Genomic DNA, 13,799 nt, shown 5'->3' on the forward strand with positions numbered 1-13,799 from the left:
TTGGGCATAAGTTTTCGTGGGTAAAAACCCACTTCTTCAGATGCATGGAGTGAAAATTACAGATGCAGGCATTATATAGTGACACATGAAGAGAAGGGAGTTACCTCACAAATGATTCTACATTTGTGAGATAACTCCCTTCTCTTCATGTGTCACTATATAATGCCTGCATCTGTAATTTTCACTCCATGCATCTGAAGAAGTGAGGTGTTTTATCCACGAAAGCTTATGTCCAAATAAATCTTAGTTAGTGTTAGTCTTTAAGATGTCACCGGACTCCTTGTTGTTTCAGTGTAGTGAGAAGAGCAGCAGTTTATCTGTTGGGAGTGGCAATGTGCCTGGTAAGGAAGCTGCCCCACTCTCCCAGTATTTGTTTGTAACCAGCCCTGGGTGCTGGGACAAGGGAGAGGAAGGCAAGGGAAGTCTGGATGAGCCTAGGCAGCCTTGTGAGCTGATGGCTTTGTCTAGGCAGCTGTTTGGGAAGGCAAGGATAGTGGAAGATGAGTGTCCCTATACCTTATCTGTTATCTGTGTGGAGAATTGTGACAGTGAAGGGAATGTTCATGTGTCTGTTAGGGGTATTGACTTGCCCATGGAGGGAGGAGCTACCCCAGTCTCCAAGCAGTTGTCTGAGAACAGCCCTGTGTGCTGGGATAAGGGAAAGAAGATCCCAAGCTGTGTGTCTGGTAAAGGAGAATGTGTCTCCAGTTCTTTGTCTGTGAAGCAGACAGAAGGTGCCTTTCAGCCTGTGATGGTTGAGGGTAGTGCAGTTGTCTCAGAGTTAGTTCTGGATTCAAATAAAGCCCAGGAAGGGAATGGTCCTAAGTTTGTGTCTGCTAGGGAGAATGACGTTGTAACTTGGTTGCACCAGTTAGTGTCATGGCAAAATCCCAGAGACCAGACAATTCTGGTGCTTGTATTTTGCCTGTTGCTAATGTGTTCCTGATAAAGGTGTAGCAACTCTGTCCAATCAGGATAATTTCCTAGCCCGGGTCAAGGAGAGCATAAAGGTGACTTGATTGTGTTACCTACTGACAGTTTGGAAACTTGTAGCAAGAAGGAAAAGATTCTTCCTGAGCTTGGGTGTGGCAAAGGGAAGGAGAATGCTTCTGACCTTTTGACTATGAAATCTAGCAGTTTGCCTGAAAGGGGATTGCATAGGAATCTGCCTGATGAGCCAAAGATGATTCGGAATGTAAGTGAAACTCAGGAGTTGGTAGTGGCTCAGCAGAGCAATGCTTCTGTGGAGCAAGGTAAAGATGAACTGGTGCTTAGAAAGATTCCTGAAGAGAAAAATTTTCAGGGTAGTCTTTGCAAGCAGTTTGCTGCAACTGAAGGGTGTGGAAGTGATTTGATCAAGAAAGTTTCAGTTCCTAACAGCCAGAAATTTTCTGTTGTGAATGGATCCACTGACTTTCCCTTTGAAAGATCCAGTGTGGATCACTTGAAAAGATGGAATGAAAATTGTTAAGAAAGTTAAACAGCCCTTTAACCAAGTGGTTGTGCTTAACCAGTTTGTTGGGAAAACAATGTTGTTGGAACAGAAATGTCTTCATGTAGATTCTGTGTGTGAACAGTCTGTGTCTCAGGTTCAGAGAGAAGACTGGGTAGCTGAGTCTGCAGAGCAGAACAGCTGTGTAGTTAATCTCTCGAGAATGCAGGGGATGGCAGATATACTCATCTCTAGACACTTTGGATATGACTTGTAGTCTCTCAGTGGAATTAACATCTAATTCCATGTGGAAGCAGAGGTTGGTAATGGAAGGACCACAGAACTTTGAGTCTAACTTGCTAGTAAAAATGGATGGTATCTCTTTAAGACAGAGTCCAACCTTGGAATTGGTAACAGTTAAGGATATGAAAACAACAAGGAGTCTGGTGGCACCTTAAAGACTAACAGATTTATTTGGGCATAAGCTTTTGTGAGTAAAAACCTCACTTCTTCGGATGCATAGAGTGAAAGTTACAGATGCAGGCATTATATACTGACACATGGAGAGCAGGGAGTTACTTCACAAGTGGAGAACCAGTGTTGACAGGGCCAATTCAATCAGGGTGGATGTAGTCCACTCCCAATAATAGATGAGGAGGTGTCAATTCCAGGAGAGGAAAAGCTGCTTCTGTAGTGAGCCAGCCACTGTAACTTTCACTCTATGCATCCGAAGAAGTGAGGTTTTTACTCACGAAAGCTTATGCCCAAATAAATCTATTAGTCTTTAAGGTGCCACCAGACTCCTTGTTGTTTTTGTAGATACAGACTAACACGGCTACCCCCTGATAGTTAAGGATATGAAAACTGGTGAACCGGCTCCTGTCTGTTTGGATGCAAATTGCCTGGCTGACAGGGGAGAAGAAAGACTTTCTAATAGCTGTTAACAAAGAGGGCACACCCAATCAGCCAGTGGATTATGTTAAGCAAAAAAAAATCAGGGTTTGATCCTACAGGACAAGGAAGAAGAAGAGAACTTAATTTTGCAAAGGGAAGCCACAGGGAAACCCTAAAATGCCAAAACCCCAATGGTATTGAGCCAAAGGTGTGGCATGACAAAAATGATTGTAAATGGACACTTGCAATGAATTTGTTGTTATTACTAATGGTAATTTTTGTAACTATTGTGTTGCTATCACCAAGAGCTGTAAAAATGTACAATGTGCCTAATCTTTTGGAAAATCCCTTGAACATGTTAGGAGTGATACATAAGAACACACTTTATGTTAAAAGGCCTTGTAATGCTGATGTTGCACAGTTAGTGCCTGTAAAGTTTTGGAACTTTTCACAGGAGAAAAGACATTCCAGACCTGATGTGCTGCATGCAAAGGGAAACTGAGGCACACTACCATATTGTTTTCATGGCAAAATGCCAAGATTCCTATACTATGAACAACATTAATATCTACAGTGACTTAATTGGGTTCCAAACATTTGCCAGAGCTTGTATGGATAAAGTAGCTAAGTTCTTTAGCTCTTGGCAAGATCACGTGAGACATACAGGCATAGGCCTGGTCTACACTATGAGTTTAATTCGAATTTAGCAGCGTTAAATCGAATTAACCCTGCACACAACGAAGCCATTTATTTGAAATAAAGGGCTCTTAAAATCGATTTCTGTACTCCTCCCCGACGAGTGGAGTAGCGCCGAAATCGATATTGCCATTTCGAATTAGGGTTAGTGTGGCAGCAATTTGATGATATTGACCTCCGGGAGCTATCCCACAGTGCACCATTGTGACCGTTCTGGACAGCAATCTGAACTCGGATGCACTGGCCAGGTAGACAGGAAAAGCCCCGCGAACATTTGAATTTTATTTCCTGTTTGCCCAGCGTGGAGAGCACAGGTGACCACAGAGAGCTCATCAGTACAGGTAACCATGCAGGCCAATAATCGAAAAAGAGCACCAGCATGGACCGTACGGGAGGTACTGGATCTGATCGCTATATGGGGAGAGGATTCAGTGCTAGCAGAACTTCGTTCGAAAAGACGAAATGCCAAAACTTTTGAAAAAATCTCCAAGGGCATGATGGAGAGAGGCCACAATAGGGACTCAGATCAGTGCTGCGTGAAAGTCAAGGAGCTCTGATAAGCCTATCAAAAAACAAAGGAGGCAAACGGTCGCTCCGGGTCAGAGCCGTGGACATGCCGCTTCTACGCCAAGCTGCATGCAATTCTAGGGGGGGCCGCCACCACTACCCCACCTCTGACCGTGGATTCCGAGGCAGGGGTAATCTCATCAGCCACACCTGAGGATTCTGCGGACGGGGAAGAGGAGGAGGAGGAGGAGGACGAGCTTCCAGAGAGCACACACCACTCTGTTCTCCCCAACAGCCAGGATCTTTTTCTCAGCCTGACTGAAGTACCCTCCCAAGCCAGTATCCAAGACCATGACCCCATGGAAGGGACCTCAGGTGAGTTTACCTTTTAAAATATAAAACTTGTTTTAAAAGCAAGCGTTTTTTAATGATTACTTTGCCCTGAGGACTTGGGACACATTCGCGGCCAGTACAGCTACTGGAAAAGTCTGTTAACGTGTCTGGGGATGGAGCAGAAATCCTCCAGGGACATCTCCATGAAGCTCTCCTGGAGGTACTCCAAAAGCCTTTCCACAAGGTTTCTGGGCAGTGCAGCCTTATTCCGTCCTCCATGGTAGGACACTTGACCATGCCATGCTAGTAACAAGTAATTTGGTATCATTGCATGACAAAGCCTGGCAGCGTATGGTTTGCTGGCATTCAAGCAACATCCATTCTTTATCTCGCTGTGTAATCCTCAGGAGAGTGATATCGCTCATGGTAACCTGGTTGAAATACTGGAAGTTAATTAAGGGGACAGAGGTGGCTGTTCCTACTGGGCTGTTTGCCTGTGGCTGAAAAGGAATCCTTCCCTGAAGTTAGCCAAGCGCGGGGGGGGGGGGAGGGGAGGGAATTGGCCCTGAGCTTTTCGCGTTTGGCTAGCAGGGATCTTCCCTGATACCAGCCACGTGGTGGGGGGAGGGGTAAAGCGATCATCCAGAGAATTGGATGGGGGTGGGGGTTAGTTTGTTTTCTGCTGCTGAAGGTTAACAGGAAAACTGCAGCACTCAATGGGCTTTGCTTGGTATGTGGGAAAGGAGGGCACAGAAGCCGAAAGACAATGGCTTACCGTGGCCGCATGCAAGCCGAATTCTGTTGCCCGGACCTGTGTCTGTGATCTCTAGCAGCAAAGCCACAGGCACTCAATATTAAGAGGCAAAATGAGACCTTGCACAGAAATCACATGTGCTATGTAATGTGAATAGTGTGGTTCACCGTGAAAGAGTATAAGCATTGTTCTGTAAAACGTATCTTTTTAAAAACTTCTCTCCTTTTTTTCCCTCCCTCCAGCAGCTGCAAATTTTTCAAGCCTCCCTCCTCCGTCCCGAAGGCTATCTCAGATAAGGCGTCGGAAAAAGAGGACGCGAGATAAGATGTTCGCGGAAATCATGGAATCCACCTGCAGTGAAAGAGCTCACCTGAATGAGTGGAAGGACACAGTTTCAAAGTCAGGAAAGATGCCAGTGAATGTGAGGACAGGAGGGACCAACGTGAGGAGAGGAGAGACGCTCGAGATGAGAGGTGGCGGCAGGAAGATCAGAGGAGGCAGGATGCAACGCTGGGGCTGCTGCGTGAGCAAACAGACATGCTCCGGCGTCTGGTGGAGCTTCAGAAACGGCAGCAGGATCGCAGACTGGCGCTACAGCCCCTGTATAACCCCCCTCCCCCCTCACCATGTTCCATAGCCTCCTGACCCAGACGTGTAAGAACGCGGGGGGGGGGGGGGAAGGAGGGCTCCGTGCACCTTCCCATTCCACCCCAGTGGACAGCCCAAGCAAAAGGCTGTCTTTTTTTTAACCTTTTTTTAGTGGCCTTTTCCTTCCCGCCGATTCTCCTCCCAAACCCCACCCAGGTTCTCTCCCTCTTTTTATAATCAATTAATAAAGAATAAATGATTTTTAAACAATAGTGACTTTATTTCCCTTGAAAGCAAGCTGTGATCGAAGGGGGAGGGTGGGTTCCTTACAGATAATGAGTCAATAAAGGGGGCGGGTTTTCATCAAGGAGAAACAAACAGAAATTTCACACTGTAGCCTGGCCAGTCATGAAACTGGTTTCCAAAGCTTCTCTGATGCGCAGCACTTCCTGGTGTGCTTTTCTAATTGCCCTGGTGTCTGGCTGAGCATAATCAGCAGCCAGGCGATTTGCCTCAGCCTCCCACCCCACCATAAAGGTCTCCCCCTTACTTTCACAGAGATTGTGGAGCACACAGCAAGAAGCAATAACAATGGGGATATTGGTTTGGCTGAGGTCTGACCGAGTCAGTAACGATCGCCAGCGACCTTTTAAATGTTCAAATGCACATTCTACCACATTCTGCACTTGCTCAGCCTGTAGTTGAACAGCTCCTGACTCCTGTCCAGGCTGCCTGTGTATGGCTTCATGAGCCATGGCATTAAGGGGTAGGCTGGGTCCCCAAGGATAACTATTGGCATTTCAACATCCCCAACGGTTATTTTCTGGTCCGGGAAGTAAGTCCCTTGCTGCAGCCGTTTAAACAGAGTAGTGTGCCTGAAGATGCGAGCATCATGAACCCTTCTCGGCCAGCCCACGTTGATGTTGGTGAAACATCCCTTGTGATCCACCAATGCTTCCAGCACCACTGAAAAGTACCCCTTGCGGTTTATGTACTGGGTACCCTGGTGCTCCGGTGCCAAGATAGGGATATGGGTTCCATCTATCGCCCCACCACAGTTAGGGAATCCCATTGCAGTAAAGCCATCCACTATGACCTGCACATTTCCCAAAGTCACTACCTTTTGTAGCAGCAGCTCAGTGATTGCTTTGGCTATTTGCATCACAGCAGCCCCCACAGTAGATTTGCCCACTCCAAATTGATTCCCGACTGACCGGTAGCTGTCTGGCGTTGCAAGCTTCCACAGGGCTATCACCACTCGCTTCTCAACTGTGAGGGCTGCTCTCATCTTGGTATTCTGGTGCTTCAGGGCAGGGGACAGCAAGTCACAAAGTTCCATGAAAGTGCCCTTACGCATGCGAAAGTTCCGCAGCCACTGGGAATCGTCCCACACCTGCAACACTATGCGGTCCCACCAGTCTGTGCTTGTTTCCTGGGCCCAGAATTGGCGTTCCACGGATAGAATCTGCCCCATTAACAACATGATCTCCAAAGCATCGGGGCCCGCGGTTTGAGAGAATTCTGTGTCCATGTCCATTTCCTCATCACTCTTGTCGCTGCGCTGCCATCGCCGCCTCCTCCTCGCCTCGTTTTTCTGGTCCTGGTTCAGCATAAACTGCACGAGAATGCACGAGGTGTTTACAATGTTCATGACTGCTGTCTTGAGCTGAGCGGGCTCCATGCTTGCTGTGGTATGGCGTCTGCAGTGTTCACCCAGGAAAAAAGGCACGAAACGGTTGTCTGACGTTGCTTTCATGGAGGGAGGAGTGAGGCTGTACCCAGAACCACCTGCGACAATGTTTTTAGCCCCATCAGGCACTGGGATCTCAACCCAGAATTCCAATGGGGGGGGGAGACTGTGGGAACTATGGGATAGGTATGGGATAACTACCCACAGTGCAACGCTCCGGAAATCGACGCTAGCCCCGGTACATGGACGCACACCGCCAAATTAATGTGCTTAGTGTGGCCGCATACATTCGACTTCATACAATCTGTTTCCAAAATTTGAATTCTGTAAATTTGGATTAATCCCGTAGTGTAGACATACCCCAAGGCGCTGACTTTCCCTCTGCCCGGTGGGTGCTCGACCCTGCCACTCGCCCTGCCCCTGCACCGCCTCCTCCCGCCCCTGCACCCTCACCCCACCCCCATTCCACCCCTTCCCCAAAGTCTCCACCCACCCCACCTTTTCCACCCCAGCCTTGCCCCCTTCCTACCCCCATTCCACCCCCTTTCTCCAAGTCCCTGCCCCTGCCCTGCCTCTTCTCTGCCTCCTCCCTTGAGCACGCCGCATCCCTACTCCTTCCCCACCCTCCCGAAAAGTCCTAAATGCCACCAAACAGCTGTTAGGCAGTGGGCAGGAAACACTGGGAGGGAGGGGGAGGACACAGTGCGCTCGGGGGGAGGAGAAAGAGGCAAGGTGGGGGCGAGTGGAGCTTGGCTGCTGGTGGGTGCAGAGCACCCACTAATTTTTCCCTGGAGTCGGCGCCTATGCATACAGGAGCCATGCTGCAAGAGCAGATCCAATCCACTGTTATTCTAACCAAGTTTTACTTTGAGTTTGTAAAAAGATTCAATCATGTTATTTAACGTGACTTTGAGAAATCATTTCTGTTGTACACTGATACGGCTTCTAACCCAATACTAACTGTAGTAAGACAAAATCAAGGATGGGGGGGGCTCTTGGTATGCGGTCAGTGATGTTTGTGTCATCCCTTCCTGCATCAGTTTTGTGTTGGGGGTGTGACGTTATTGACACAAACTGTGACCGTGTAGATCATTGTTGCAACCAAGGTCCTATAGTGCCACCAAATCTTGTACAAAGGAGGTCAAGTAAGATGTCTATGAAAAGGTTATGATTTGCTGGTTATGATTATGCTATCTGTATGCATGTATCATTTTTGTATTTGAAGTTATGAATATTGGCTAAGTACTTGTATTTCAATGTGTTTGATTCTAAGGGTACGTCTTCACTTACCGGAGGGTCCGGTGGCAGGCAATCGATGTTCTGGGATCGATTTATCGCGTCTGGTTAAGACGCGATAAATCGATCCCGGATCAATCCCGGAAGTGCTCGCTGTCGACACCGGTACTCCAGCTCGGCGAGAGGAGTATGCGGCATCGACGGGGGAGCCTGTCTGCCGCGTCTGGACCCGCGGTAAGTTCGGACTAAGGTACTTCGAATTCAGCTACGTTATTAACATAGCTGAATTTGCGTACCTTAGTCCGAAGTGGGGACTTAGTGGGGACCAGGCCTCAGTAGCACCAGTGAAGCATTTGGCCAGTTTATTGAGAAGGGACTCTTCAGATTAAGTGCCCAATCAAGAAACACTTAACTGACAATGGACCTTGGGAGACTCCAATCCACATATGAGGAGTCTTCCTGGGAACGTTCAAGGTAGTATGGGAGCAATGGCTGCTCTACCTGTAAAGAACTGAGTCATGCATGGACATGTGACTTGCCCATGTGACTCCAAACTCCACCTTGCTGCTGTGATTTTCCACAGTAAGAACAAAGGGTCCTTCCACATGGCAGAGGACATAAAAGGCCCTGGAAACCCCTCCATTTTGTCTTCAATTCTGCTTCTAACTTCTGGAGGAACCGTGCTCGAAACTGAAGCTCTGTATGACCCATCCAAGCTGTGGATGTACTCCAGAGACTCAATTTGAGCCTGCAGTTTAGTCCATCACTGCTACAAGCCTGAACCAAGAACTTTGCCATTACTGTATGTAATTGATTCCATTTAACCAATTTTAACTCTCATCTATATTTCTTTCTTTTTATGACTAAACCTTTAGATTTTAGATTCTAAAGGATTGGCAACAGCGTGATATGTGGGTAAGATCTAACTGGTGTATTGACCTGGTCTGGGGCTTGGTTCTTTGGGGTCAGGAGAACCTTTTTTCTTTTACTGGGATATTGGTTTTCATAACCATTCATCCCCATAAGGAGTGGTGGTGGTGGTGATACAAGGGAACTGGAGTATCTGAGAGACTTGCTTGTATGACTTCTGGTTAGCCAGTGGGGTAAAACCAAAGTCCTCTCTGCTTGGCTGGTTCGGCGTGCCTAGGAACTCCAGCTTTGGGCTGTAACTACCCTGCTGTAAGCAATTTGTCCTGAATTGATACTCTGAGTTGTGTCTCGTTAGAGGCTGCTTCATTACAATCCTTATCCTCTATTTATTAACAGTTACCAAAACAGAATGCACATGCTAAGCATACAATGCTCACCAATCCCAATAAGGCAGACAAACTTTTCCTGGTGGCCCGTCAGGGTCAGGTCATCTGGGGACTCCAGCTTCTGCACCACATGGTTGGCAGGGTGTTGAGGTCTGTCAGCTCTGATCTTGGGCTGTGTCCTGGAGTTAGATTCCAAAGAACTTCCCTTTGGACCCTGTTTATATAGTGAAACTTGTGTCCTGCTTAGCTATATCTTAACCAAACATTTAAAACTGAAGTCCTATAAAATAGTATTTTTCACCCACCCTAGCCTACTACTAAACAATTCTTTACCCAGTCAGACCCCACCACCTTAGTTGATTTAAATCTTGCAAAATGAGTTATGCAACAGACAGAAACAATGAAAGAATCAGACAGAGACCCTACAGATAAACAATAGGGAAGTGGGGACCACAAAGGCAAAACAATAGAAGTAGAGATTTCACAATCACAACGGTTGCTAAGTGATTTCTTGCCAGACAGAACGCTATCAAGCAAAGTTTCCTTTAAAGATCTTAAGATCTGTTTCTTTATCTGATGGTGGTGGGTACTGTTGGATGGGAGCCTTCTTACCAGCCCGATGTTACACTGTTTTGATGTAATTTAGATGGAATGTGAGGGTGTGACTTTCTGCTTCTTAGCTCATGGCTGCTGCTGTCCATATGTGGCGGCTGCTGCTACTTACTAAAGAAAAAGGCCTCAGTCCTTACACTCTCACCAACAGAAGTTGGTTCAATAAAATATATTACCTTTCTCCACTTGTCTCTCTAAAATGAAATGCTACAGGCAGAAGTGGGAGGAGCATGACTAGACCAGCTGCCTGGTTCAAAGAGCTCACTCTGGGCTCAAGTGTTTGCATTGACATCTAAGCCAGCATTACAGCCCTCCTAATTCAGCTCTGGCAAGGCAGGTATGGGCCTGCATGGGACGGAGGGGTGGCACTGCCAGCAGCACCAAGCTTCTGCCCCCTGCAGGAGAGAGCGGGGGGCGGAGAAGAATTGGCCTTGGCCCCCCTAGAGTGTGGGCCCGGTGCCATGGTGCAAGTGGCGACATGGTAAATCCACTACTAGGTGGCAGAGGGTTGATTCACTGAACTGCCCTGACTTCAAAGGGGGAATGCAGCATGGCTGAGGCAGGCAGGCAAGGACAGCAGGGCTTGAACCAACTGCCCCCGCCAGCGAGCTCAGCTGCCACCTGTCCCTGCTGCCCTGAGTGGTTCCTGTTTCTGGCGCTCGCCGGGGCTGCCACCTGTCCCCATTTTCCCAGGAGTTTCCCTTTTTTAGGTAGCTGTCCCAGGAAACCTGTAAGTCCTCCCAGCCCAGCCCTGGTTGTTGTCAGTCACCCCCAATGGCTCCCCCAGCCCTACTGTCTACACCGTGGGTGCAGAGGGTGCTTGGGTTCAGAGTGTCGGGGAGGGAGTGGCTTGGGAGCAGCAAGCAGGACAGGGGGAGCTTAGGGGCAGCAGCGCCCAGTGGCTGCCACGTACATACCAGCTGCAAGGGTCACCCTGGGCAGGAATTGGGTGGATCTGGCTCGTGCTGCATTCTGTTTGGTGAGGTCAGTTCCCAGGGCAGCCCTGGGAGCAGGAGACAGGATGGGAGATGGGGTCTTGGGGAAGGGGGGGGGGAGGTGGTTTCCAGAGGGTATGCGGTAGGGCAGGGGCAGGTGGTTGTCCTGCTCAGAGGTGGCAACCCTAGCACTCCCTGAGCCACCCTGCATGTAACCTAGATGAAGTTTCTATAAGGTGGTTAGAAAACCATTCCCAGAGAGTAGTTATCAGTGGTTCACAGTCATGCTGGAAGGGCATAATGAGTGGGGTCCCGCAGGGATCAGTTCTGGGTCCGGTTCTGTTCAATATCTTCATCAATGATTTAGCTAATGGCATAGAGAGTACACTTATAAAGTTTGTGGACAATACCAAGCTGGGAGGGGTTGAAAGTGCTTTGGAGGATAGGATTAAAATTCAAAATGATCTGGACAAACTAGAGAAATGGTCTGAAGTAAATAGGGTGAAATTCAATAAGGACAAATGCAAAGTACTCCACTTAGGAAGGAACAATCCGTTGCACACATACAAAATGGAAGTGTATGCCTAGGAAGGAGTACTGCGGAAAGGGATCTGGGCGGTCAGAGTGGACCACAAGCTAAATATGAGTCAACAGTGTAACAGTTGAAAAAAAAAGTGAACATCATTCTGGGATGTATTAGCAGGAGTGTTGTAAGCAAGACACAAGAAGTAATTCTTCCACTCTACTCAGGCCTCAACTAGGGTATTGTGTCCAGTTCTGGGTGCCACATTTCAGGAAGGATGTGGACAAATTGGAAAAAGTCCAGAGAAGAGCAACCAAAATGATTAAAGGTCTAGACAACATGACCTATGAGAGAAGATTTAAAAAATTGGGTTTGTTTAGTCTGGAAAAGAGAAGACTGAGAGGGGACATGATAATAGTTTTCAAGTACATAAAAGTTTGTTACAAGGAGGAGGGAGAAAAATTGTTCTTCTTAACCCCTGCAGATAGGACAAGAAGCAATGGGTTTATTGCAGCAAAGGAGGTTTAGGGTGGACATTAGGAAAAACTTGCTAACTGTTGGGGTGTTTAAGCTCCAGAATAAATTGCCTAGGGAGGTTGTGGAATCTCCATCACTGGAGATTTTTAAGAGTAGGTTAGACAAACGTCCTGCCATGAGTGCAGGGGACTGGACTAGATGTCCCTTCCAGTCCCATGGGTCTACATCTGTCACTCCACCCAGCTCTCGGTCCCACAGCCTCATCCCTCTGTTGTCCCTCTTGGAGCCCACTCCTTTTCCTTGTGCCCTTGCCACACCTCTGCTGGCCTAACAGGAGAGTAACTCTCTCTACAGCAGTCTGTGATGCTCCTGTTTTTTCTTTACCACCACCCCAGCCAATGGGCAGGTTCAGACATTCAGCCCCTGAGAGTACCCTCCGGTATGTGCCTCTGCACACATATCCTGCCTCTTCTGCCTGGGATAGGGCAGTAGGGGCTTGGAAATAACATCCTGCATAGGTGAATGGGGAGTGAGGACTAATGATTAGGGGGCTGGAGCACATGACTTATGAGGAAAGGCTGAGGGAACTGGGATTGTTTAGTCTGCAGAAGAGAAGAATGAGGGGGGATTTGATAGCTGCTTTCAACTACCTGAAAGGGGGTTCCAAAGAGGATGGCTCTATGACAGAACAAGGAGTAATGGTCTCAAGTTGCAGTGGGGGAGGTTTAGGTTGGATATTAGGAAAAACTTTTTCACTAGGAGTGTGGTGAAGCACTGGAATGGGTTACTAGGGAGGTGGTGGAATCTCCTTCCTTAGAGGTTTTTAAGGTCAGGCTTGACAAAGCCCTGGCTGGGATGATTAGTTGGGAATTGGTCCTGCTTTGAGCAGGGGGTTGGACTAGATGACCTCCTGAGGTCCCTTCCAACCCTGATATTCTATGATTAAAGTCCATGAGTTTCTTGACACTGGAGTGTCACTTTAGTTCTGATGAGGCAGCCTATGGATAGCCCCCCCCAGAAATACATGCGCTGTCATAAACACCCGCATACTCCTTAAGCATAACCAGCCTCAAGGTGGCTTCCTGCAGTTAGAACACTGTTGGGATGATGCATTGGGTCACCTCCAGTGCCGGTAGTTCCATTCTGCCTCCTTAAATCCTCCACCACCCACTTTGAGTGAGATATGCCCTTCTTGTTCAAAAGAACTGCCCAGCCCCAGCAGCTGCATTTCAGGGAAGAACAAAGCAGCCCCACTGGTTGGGCTGCAGTGGCACTTGCAGCTGTAAAGTTTTGTGAGAAAACTTTTTATGACTTACTGGGGAAACAGGAAAGCTCCTGGCTCAGAGCAAGGAGCAATGACCCACTACACAGCTAGCCCAGAGACCTGGTTAAAAGAGCTCTCTCTGGGCTCAAGTGTCTGCATGGGGATCTAAACCAGCATCACAGCCCTCCTAATTCAGTTAAGGGCTTCCTGGCAAGGCAGGCATAAGCCTCCACAGGACAAAGGGGAGGCAGAGGGTTAATTCACATAACTGCCCTGACTTCAAAGGGGGCTGCAGCATGGTTGAGGCAGGCAGGCAAGGACAACAGGGCTTGAACCAACTGCCTCCACTCAGGATCCAGACCCCTTGGTGCCCCTGCACTCGCCAGCGAGCTCAGCAACAGTAAATCCTGGGAGGGGACTAAGGTGATGGGACAGACTGTCTCCTGCACTGGGCAGGGCCCCAGTTACATTCCACCACCCTGGAGCTGATCATGACTGCCCACTGATCAGAACCTAACTGCCCCTCACTACTCCATTCCCTCCAGGCCTTGTCCCACACAGCTTCCCACTGTGCGATGGGGATGGTCCTGACCGACTTGGGG

The 13,799-nt window shown here is 48.3% G+C and overlaps 1 protein-coding gene and 1 long non-coding RNA gene across 2 annotated transcripts in view; one reads left to right on the forward strand and one right to left on the reverse strand.

Moving 5' to 3' along the window:
* LOC135973526 (uncharacterized) overlaps positions 1-13,799 on the forward strand; it is a 309,693-nt gene that overhangs the window by 37,487 nt on the left and 258,407 nt on the right. The window lies entirely within an intron of this gene.
* Positions 329-13,785, reverse strand: LOC135973375 (uncharacterized). Its single transcript, XM_065556328.1, has 2 exons — positions 9,438-13,785; positions 329-6,992 (listed from the first exon to the last, which is right to left on the reverse strand). The coding sequence occupies exon 2, from the start codon at positions 6,958-6,960 to the stop codon at positions 5,875-5,877; it is 1,086 nt and encodes a 361-aa protein (XP_065412400.1). The 5' UTR covers positions 6,961-6,992; positions 9,438-13,785; the 3' UTR covers positions 329-5,874.

The sequence above is a fragment of the Chrysemys picta genome, chromosome 9 (genome assembly GCF_011386835.1).
Source record: "Chrysemys picta bellii isolate R12L10 chromosome 9, ASM1138683v2, whole genome shotgun sequence".
Lineage (NCBI taxonomy): Eukaryota > Metazoa > Chordata > Testudines > Emydidae > Chrysemys > Chrysemys picta.